Source organism: Nanorana parkeri, unplaced genomic scaffold (assembly GCF_000935625.1).
Source record: "Nanorana parkeri isolate BGI_ZX_2015 unplaced genomic scaffold, ASM93562v1 scaffold167, whole genome shotgun sequence".
In the NCBI taxonomy this organism is placed as follows: domain Eukaryota; kingdom Metazoa; phylum Chordata; class Amphibia; order Anura; family Dicroglossidae; genus Nanorana; species Nanorana parkeri.
The window spans coordinates 1,763,835-1,773,474 of record NW_017306435.1 but is presented as its reverse complement, the minus strand read 5'-3'; the positions used below and the strand labels follow the sequence as shown (position 1 = coordinate 1,773,474).

General features: G+C 42.4%; 1 protein-coding gene across 1 annotated transcript in view; it reads left to right on the top strand.

The window, feature by feature from the left end:
* STRA6 (stimulated by retinoic acid 6) overlaps positions 1–9,640 on the top strand; it is a 55,447-nt gene that overhangs the window by 12,631 nt on the left and 33,176 nt on the right. The window contains exons 2-6 of the mRNA XM_018554646.1: positions 1,609–1,729; positions 1,828–1,894; positions 4,362–4,447; positions 4,587–4,726; positions 5,610–5,791. Coding sequence (XP_018410148.1) covers positions 1,626–1,729; positions 1,828–1,894; positions 4,362–4,447; positions 4,587–4,726; positions 5,610–5,791 — 579 coding nt within the window. The 5' untranslated portion in view covers positions 1,609–1,625. The remainder of the gene's footprint in view (positions 1–1,608; positions 1,730–1,827; positions 1,895–4,361; positions 4,448–4,586; positions 4,727–5,609; positions 5,792–9,640) is intronic.

Below are 9,640 nucleotides of genomic sequence, written 5' to 3'. Positions count from 1 at the left end.
GCACACATATAATAAACTGCCCCCAGCACAAATAATAGTAAACTTCCCCCCTCCCTCCCAAGCTCCCAGCACACAAATATGATACATCGCCACCAGCACAAATAATAGTAAACTTCACAGCTCCCTCCTTTCCTTCCAAGCCCCTCACCTGCTTGCATCTTTGCAGGGAGGAGGCACCTCATTCCCTGGTGATCTAGTGGTGATTAGTAAGGTCTGCACTAGACCTTACTAATCGCCAGGGAATGATGTGTATCGTTCGGCCAGAGCTGACAGGAACAGAGATGCAGACCCTGTAGCTGCTCCCACAAGTCAGGCATGCAGTCCATGACCATGTGTCTGACTTGTCAGCTGGCGGTACTAGTCAGACACATGACCATGTGTCTGACTAGTACCGGCTTGCGGGCCGGAGTTGGCCTGCTGGCCGGTACTTTGGGATCCCTGTGTTAGACAAATGCTCATAACATATCAGTTATCAGGAGGACCAAAATATGTCCTGATGCCAATTTTTAAGGCCAAATTTATTTGGCATTCTGACAATTTGTTTCTTTTAAGTCGCTCAAATCAAATCGCCCTATAATGTCTATGCCATTTTAGACCTAACTAAGGACCTGCATCAGCAGGCTTTGGGCTTGTATCAATTTTAGACACTCGTGACATCATTTCAAATTCATTTACAGAACATTTGTCCTGCAGTTGACCTCCTTTTAAACTGCATTTGAGCTATTTGAAGTGGATTTTGCTTATATGAGAATGCAAAACCTGTCTGACATGAACGAAAGCCTATTAACTCAGACCATAACGGGGGCCATATGGCCATATAGGTGTCTATTTCTTTGCTTCACTATATGGAACTAGGCACAAGGTTTGTAGTTTTGAGTGCAAATAAGGAAAAGCAATAAAGAAACTAACATATAGCTGTAAACAAAATACTTATTGGTCACATGGATGTAATTGCTTCTATAGGAAAGTGAGCAGACATAAATACACATGCATTGGAGTTAGATAAGGCAAATGTCAGGCTATGTCATGTTTACCCTGGTGTTCAAGGTAGGTGCTAATCTTTGAGCAGTAATAAATCACCAAGTTGTAAGTAATGGTATAACAGTGAAATCCAGATATGGTTTTTCTGATCTACAAAGTTATTTTTAGCCTATCACTATAATAATCATCACTCACATGAAGTCAAGGGTATTATAAATTAGTACTAATATTACTTATGAAAGGGACAGCATTATTTTTGATAGGTAAAATTGGATTAAATGTCTCAAAAGTTGAGTTGATTTGGAGTTAGGATACATGATAGAACTGAGGTAATTTATTATAGAACATAATATTGTTCCTTTATCCTCTTTTATCTAGATCTACCTTGTATGGTGAATTTAGAAACTCTTGTGATATTATTCATCTCCTACTGTGCATTCTTGTACTTTGGTGTACAATGGGACGCCTAGTCTCTCTATTCTCGCTGTGTTGCACTTGCTGATATATTTCTCCCTTGGCACTTTCTGACCCTAAGGGAATGTCTGTAATCCTCTACACAAAAGGATGCTGTGCAGTGGTCAGCTGAGTGTGGGTATATAAGAAAGGGTCTTTCTTTTTGCTGTACAGGAGCAGTAGGCAGAATTATGACAACACAAGAGGCAAGTCCAGATCCTGGACAGGATGACTTGTTATCGTATGATGACTGGTACATTGATGAGCCACAAGGACCAGTCGTGCCCCCTCATGAGTAAGTGAACAGCTGTATTAATAACTTCTAGACTATATGCAAGTGATGTATAGTATGGTATTACTCACAGGTTTATTTTTTGTTTTTTCTTTATGCAGGATCATTATACCATGTTTCCCAACCATGTCAGATGAACTCTATCACCTTATCATAGCCCCTGTTTCAGTGAGTTCTGCTATAACCACTGTGTGCTGAGCCCCCATAATTGTAATATATAACAAATCAATTAAGGTCATGGTACTAATAACTTGCATGTAACTTGAAGAAATGACTGGTAATTACTGGTTCCTACCTCTTACTTCTCTAATCTGTTACTAACTTCATAATCTATCACTAACATACACTTTTTTACATTACTGCTCCATTGTAATTTGTACAATAATTTGAAATCATTTGAACAATGAATACAGCAATGACTTGCTCATATGAAATACCTTTATAAAATACATGTGTTGGTTTAGGCTTATTGAAGAACTTACTTAATTAACATAACTAGAAAAATTTATTGAAAACAGAACTGCTACATGCATGCACTGGCAGAGTGTTTGTGTAAGCACAACCTATTAAGCTACAGTGACCCAGGGCTATGCTCTTATAATTTCTAACACCAAACAGCTAATTCTCACATAAGGTCTGGCCATAGCTGCCAACATGTTATAATAATTTCCAGGTACTCTTGCATATGAAGCGGTGTACCTTAGTTACCTTCGATTTCCCTTTGTAAGGTCACTGCACACTACAGTCATCACGGCATATCTCGAAACTGAATAACATTAGAGACCTTCCACCAGGGCCCACTCAAAAGTACCAAATAATCTGCATTTGGACTTCTCTCTACCGTTCTGATTCAAATGACTTAGACTTCTTCAACTAACTCTAATGAAGGCTTTGACGAGATATCTTGTTATTTTAAATGCAAACCTGTACTTTAAGGCCTCATTCACACATTAGAGGTTCTTATGCATGGAACCGCGTAAAACACAAAAAGGAATATATTACAATATACCTTGTTCACACCTGTGCGACGTCCACGTGGCATGATACCGCGTACTGAGCCAAAAATCCAAGCGTGATATTCTGGGCAGATACCGTTTGTTCCCGCAATAGTAGTAGCTGCAAACATGCGGAACCCACCCATATATTAAAAAGTGCGCGTTTCCGGAAAACCGTGCTGATTTTACAACCACTATGTGTGAATGGGGCCTAAGTGAATGTAAGCCCTACATTTAATTTTCGGTAAGCTTGGTATCATGCCTCACTATACACAGTTGTCCTAAACAATCATTTTGTGAATCGGTTGCAAGATTTCATAACTAGTAAGCCAGCCAGAAACAGCACTTCCTGTTGCAGTCTGACAGCACTAAGCCACTGCCTCTCAAATAGCAGCAACGTTAACAGCCTGCCACATGTACTTCTTCAGTTGACTGTTGGGCTACTTATATGATAGACCTGATAAGCAGGCCAACTGCAAACTGAAGCAGTGTGCTTGGCAGGCTGACAAACTGCTGCTAATTGTGAGGCAGTGGCTTAGCGCTGTCTGCCTGTAAGAGGAGGTGCTATTACAGGCAGAATCTCCTGGTAAGACAGTTTGTAACAGATTGAGGCATGGAGCCAGACATACTGCAAAATATATTTTGAGCTTACGTACACTTTAAGAAATATGTAAGCTATAAGAGGGCCTCACCACACAGCCCTAGTTGTCTCTCCTTAACTGCTAGCTGCTTCTCCTCAACTGCTAGTTGCCTGGCAATCATGGTGATGCAGTCTACACTTTGATCACTGATCTGAAACATGTTTAAAACAAAAGTTCTGAAAAGTCTGACTTTACTGTCTGAATGCTTGTTGCAGCTCAGAGACCTAGAACATATAGAAGTCAGGCAACTAGCAGTTTAGAAGGAAGTTAGATAGGTCAAGCTATGTTTTTCTCTGTACAGGTTTCCTTTACCTATAAGGGCAGAGGACAGTTCAAAAGCAGAATATTTGTACTCAAGAAGGGCCTTGTTTTTGCATTTTAAATACTCAGAATAAGGGTGCAAGAACAAAGGCTTTTGTTTGTTTCTGTGTTGATCTTCCTCACCATACAAGTCAACATTATTGTAGAGGCAACATTTATCAGTGCAATCAGAAGCAGCTCATCTAAGAATTACCTGAAAGCGGAACTACAACCTGCTATCCTTTACAGCCAAGGAAGGTGCCATCTTGGCCTCTGTTGGGATTGCAGTTGCCATGGTGCTAAACATGTGATCATCTATGACATCAGCCATTTGGGGATTCGAAACTTTGATTGAAAACTGTAATAAGCACACTGGCAACCTTGACAGTTGGGATGCCTTAAAGGTAACTGTTTTGGGAGACATTCAATTGGCGGGTAAAGTTTCTCTTTAGAGCCAATTGCATTTGACTCAAATCTGAGTATGAATGCCATCTACACAACCCTTATATGAATAGATGCAAATTAGAGGTTTTGATGAAAAATGGTTCAGTTTCAAAGCATTTTCAATCCAAAACCTGTGACTCTCCCTGTAAAAAAGAGACAGTTGGCAGCTGTACACCTCTAAACTGTTTCATTAAAAAAACATATTGACCTGCTATTAACTTCTGAACACCATTTGCATATACCTTTTTTTTCTAGCTGTGTGCATTGCTGCTTTTATCTTTTCTGATACGACGGCGAAAACTCTGCATTTCCTGCTGTTGGGGGGTCCCCGGTGTTCTCAGGTATTAAATTAACACCAATGTCTGTCCCTGCTGTTACCCTGCTACTTGCCCGTTATTACCTGCACTACCTCACACAATTTGTGTCACCTCTAAGCCATCCTCTCCTCACTTGTTAACTTCTCCTCTGCCTAAACTGCAGCCCCTTGAACCTCCTGGAGGCTTCTGGGAGTAGCTGGGTGCCATGTGCTGTTTTTGGCTTGCTAGTGTCTTCAGTCGTCCGTTTGTTCCTGGACTCTACAACTCTCAACTTCATCACAAATAACTGGGGAACATGTGGAGGTAAATTCTCTTCAATACTATGCATAGCCATTTGAAAAAAAAAGAAATAATAGACTGTAGTCTTAACCTGAAAAGGTGTACAAAATGTATACATGTTTAGAGAAGTACTCATTAACCCTCAAAAGTGCATTGCTGTTTCCGAAGCATGGCAGGCAAAACAGAAACAACGTTCCTAAAGCAGTGCACACAAATGCAGTGCTGGTCTCTTGTGAGGCTGGAACACCCTGCTGAACAGGAGAGTATTTGGGCTAAGAGGCAGGGAGCATTTGCCGCCTGGGCTAGTACTAGTAAGATATGTAGGGCTGGTTGCCCTGTGTGGTGAAATATCTTTATCCAGACATTCATTCGAGTGGGAGTCCTGCTGGACATTATATAGCTTCATGCTCACTGTTCAGTCCTTTGTTTACAGCACCTGGCAGAGTCAAGTCTTCCAGCATTGACTTTGCTGCTCTTAGATGTCTTATGGCCAAATGCTAAAAAAGCTGATGCACCAATTACTGAGGCACTATGGCACACAAATCTGCCCCTACCATGAAGGGGCCCCTTGGTTCTGTTTGCCCCCAAGAGAAAGTTCCCCTGTCCTCCCATGCTGCTGAGGTCCCATATTTTCCCCTGAGGCAACCAACACATTTGTTGTTCTCTAATCAATATACAGAAATGCTGTGCCATTTTCTGATTAGTAATTATTATTATTATTATTATTATTATTATATCTACCTACTGTAATCATTAGATTAAACATTAGCCTTATTTTTTTTAATTCAAACTGTTTTTTTTCATTTTATGTTGTAATTTATAGCCTGATAATTCCTGAACACTAAAGTAATGGCTTTAGGGGTAATATTTGATACCTATGATATCTATATTTTTCATCATATTACAGAACTTTGGAGAATCCTCGCTTTGTTCTATTACCCTGCAGTGTACTACCCTCTTCTAGCATGTAACAGACTTGAAGGTCCCAAGGCTCAAAAGGCTGTAGGGTACAGTGTGGGCACCATCCTCTCCTGGATGCATTGTGGAGCATTAATATGGCAGAAGGCAGAATGCCCACAATCACCACAGGTAAGACAAATACATGGAATTCTATGTTTTTGGGTGGATCTTTTCTGTTTGCTGGGACATTTGAACAAAAAAGGGGGTGCCACTGCTGATAGTAGAGTAGAGCTGATAGTAACTCTCTTCTGTGAGGTGTCAAACCTTCTTTAATGGGCTCCTCCCACACAAGAAAAGGTCCCCTGGATCATAATAGGTTATCACGTACCTGGTGGAGGACCGATTAGCTGAGGAGGCCTCCCTTGCGGCTCTTACTTACTTACTCACTTACTTACTTACTCACTTACTTACTTACTTACTTACTTACTCTTACTTACTGCATCTCACACCCCTGGATGTGGAAACAGGGAACGAGTTGACAGAGAGAAGCACGGGTGCCAAAGTGTTCAGACACGGTGCTGGGTAGAAGTCTGGCAACTGGATCCCTAGAAGGATGAGCAGGGCTGGTGCACAGCTGTGATGTCAGCGAGGTTTGAAGCAGAAACTGGAGCGAGGTCAAACAAGCCTGGGGTCAAGCCAGATGGTCAGCACAGTACAGAAGGAGCAGGCAGCAATCAGAGTCCAGATAACAAGCAGAGGTCAGGGGCAGGCAGCAATCAGTCGAAGTCAGCAGCAATCCGGGTCGAGGTAACAGGCAACAGATCAGCAGGAACACAAGCTGAAAGACCATTCAGTACTGACCCATTAGGCCAGCTGGTTTAAATAGGAACATCTATTAGAGGGCCGTGAGTCATTTCCTGTGCGCCACTGTGTCACTTCCTGTGCGCCACAGTCTGGTTTGCGCGCATCCATGCTAACGCATGTTTTCTGGCAACCCGGAAGACTGGGACCCGCGCATGCATAATAGCTCGCAAGCTTTCGGTTATGGCCTTACAATAGGGGGTTGCAAATAGCTGGCTATTGCACCCGCCTACTGCTGCTGTCAATCAGCAGAGGTGGACCTGATGGAGAACTTCAGGTCCACCTCGACTGCTGTCAATCAGCAGAGGTGGACCTGATGGAGAACTTCAGGTCCACCTCGACTGATTGATAGCAGCAGTAGGCGGATGCAATAGCCAGCCTACTATTGGCTATTCCAATTTGAAATGGCCAATAGCAGCCTAGCTATTCATTCCTATGCTATTTGTTGTTTTTTTATTTCTTTACTCTGATGGCAACCTGCGGCAGCTGTCAAAATGATAGAAAAAAAAACATAGCAGGGGATTCAGCAGATAACTGGGAGCTAATGCTAATGCTGTGATCTGATATCACGGGGGCTCCACCGAGTTCTCAGTGTGTAATGGCAGTTCAGCATCCCCTGGTTACCTGGTAACCAGGGGATGCTGAACTGTCATCATTACAATGAGAGCTTAGCAGAGCCGGCTTTGATATAACCGCCGGCTCCGCCGAGCTCTCATTGTAATGACAGCTGGTCCCGGCCAATAGAAAACAGTTGGGCAGAGCTGGCTGTCACTGTTAGCTCCGCCCAATCATTTTCTATTTAAAAAAAAACAGTTTTTCTATTCTGCTCGGTACCACGGAGGTACCGAGCAGAATAGCCGAGCCGAATGCCCCTGGGCGGCATTCGGCTATTCACTCACTGCTGTTCGGCCTCTACGAGAATATGCCGAACAGCAGCGAGTACCCTACCGGAGATTTGGCTCTGCCGAAGCAAGTTGATGTACGACTGATTTCAGCTGATATACGGCTGACATCAGCTGTACAAGCCTGAAGTGAACAGGGTGAACAGGGTTCGGCTCACTTCACTTCGGTCGGTTATTCACACGGCTGCCTTTGGCAGCTTTGTGAATAACCCTCTAAGTGTTTTGTCAAGGATGTCTATGCATGCTAAAAGCATTTTTAACATCTAACATGTATTACTGATCATTTGTTTAATTCTGGCTGTAGTCATGGACCGTTAACTCTCTCACTCTCCTCCTGTCTCTGTGTAAATCCAAATACTCGTATAACAGTAATATGTTGAGGAACACACTGAAGTTAATCTATTGAAAAAAAGTTGCCTGCAGCAGCCAATTTGTACTAATTGCCATGACCAAAGTATTTTAGAATTGACAGCTGGAATCTGGGAACAATACTTGCCCCATAAATCTGTCCCACTATCAGTTACAAAAATCATTCAGCACTAGCCCTTTATATGTTGGGTGGGATTTGGTGTGTTAAACCACAGTCAACATTGTGACCTACTTTTTGGGTTCTTGTAGAACCAGTCTGAGTACTTTGCTCTTCTATCATCCACTGTATTTTCAGTTGCGTTTTAACTGATGCATAATGTCAGGCCCCAAGTCTTTCTATGGCGTGGATGGAATACGTGCAGGGGGTGCTTTGTGACTCCTCTGTGTTTCCTGAGCCATAAGATCGTGTGAAATGATGGCAGCTGTTTAGTCACAGCAGATATTAAGCTGATGGAATTTCACTGTGAACCTTATAGTTAAGTGCTGTATAGACCTTTTATATGAAGAGTTGGGTGTATTCATATTACCAATTAGATTCTCAGTTTCATGCTCTGATCTATCTTAGCAGTACAAAAGAGAGAAGCTGATTGGGTGCTAGGATGGAAATGCTAATATGTCTTTAAGCAGACACTTTATGTTTTGGGAAAAGCTATTCAGTTCATGTGTGTCACAATTGACCAAGCCTAAATTTCACTCCAGTCAGAGGCTGCCCACAAAGTATCTATTTACTTTGCTGGTGGACCTGTTGCACTCAAGTGAACTGGTAAAGCGGTAAAGAAAAAAAACGTTTCTGGCGCATTTCTACCATGCAAAATGGTAGGCTCCCCACTCCCTCGGTGACTACCTTTCACCTAGTGTGATCTAATAGGGATCTCACTTTTAGGACCACTGTTGTTTATGGGCCAAAAATACCCACCACCTGTGACATTAATGACCTTATAAGGGGCAATTTAAATAAGGATAAAAATAAAGTATTATACTTCCTTATGTGGATAGTATGCAATAAGGAAAGTGTACTACGGTGTTAAAATCACAGTAGGGTGTGGGAATAGTGGATTCTTTTCCCATAAGCCCCAATGGCCATAAAATGGGATCCCCATTGAATCCCCCTACGTGACTGAATGTCAAAAAAGAAAACAAAAGGGAACAGAGCGCCACCTCCATGTGTAAAATCGTTTATTACAATAAATAAAACAAGGGATAAAAGTACTCACAAACGTTTTCATCAGGCTTTAACAACAAACGAGAGGCCACACACGGAGGTGGCGCTCTGTTCCCTTTTGTTTTCTATATTCGTGGTGGAAGCCCCAGAGCCTTGGATGAGCAGCCCCTCAAGTCTGTGTAAAAAACTGTGATAAACTGTTGAAAACTTTGAGTGTACAACAGCAAGTGGATTGTTCAGCTGGCAGCCATTAGCGCCAAGAGCTAAAGAAAACGTTTTGTCTGATGTGACTGAATGTCAGCCTAGGGACAATGACCCTGTGTTCCTTTGGAGCATTGGTTTCTTTTGGGGTGAGTAAGTGTGCTATCACTATGTATTACTGTGAACTGGTAAGTAGTCCATTGGAACAACTTCTACCAGATCACTCTTTTGCTGAGTGAAGCAAATATTAGCCTAGCATAGTAACTAATATTGGTCATACACCTATAAATTATCTGCAGATTTTCTATGGTCAGATGGAAAAAGTGCAACAGATTCCTCCATCTACGCTAAACTGTGAGGATGGAGGAATCTCCCACTGGGCCAAGCTTCATTATCTTGCTAGTCGGCCCCGCTGGCTCTCAAAATACCTGAACAATCTGATTGGATGCAGGCATTGTTCAGGTATTTTGAGAGCCAGCAGGGCCGACCAGCAAGATACTGAAGCTTGGCCCAGTGGGGGATTCTTCCATCCACACAGTTTAG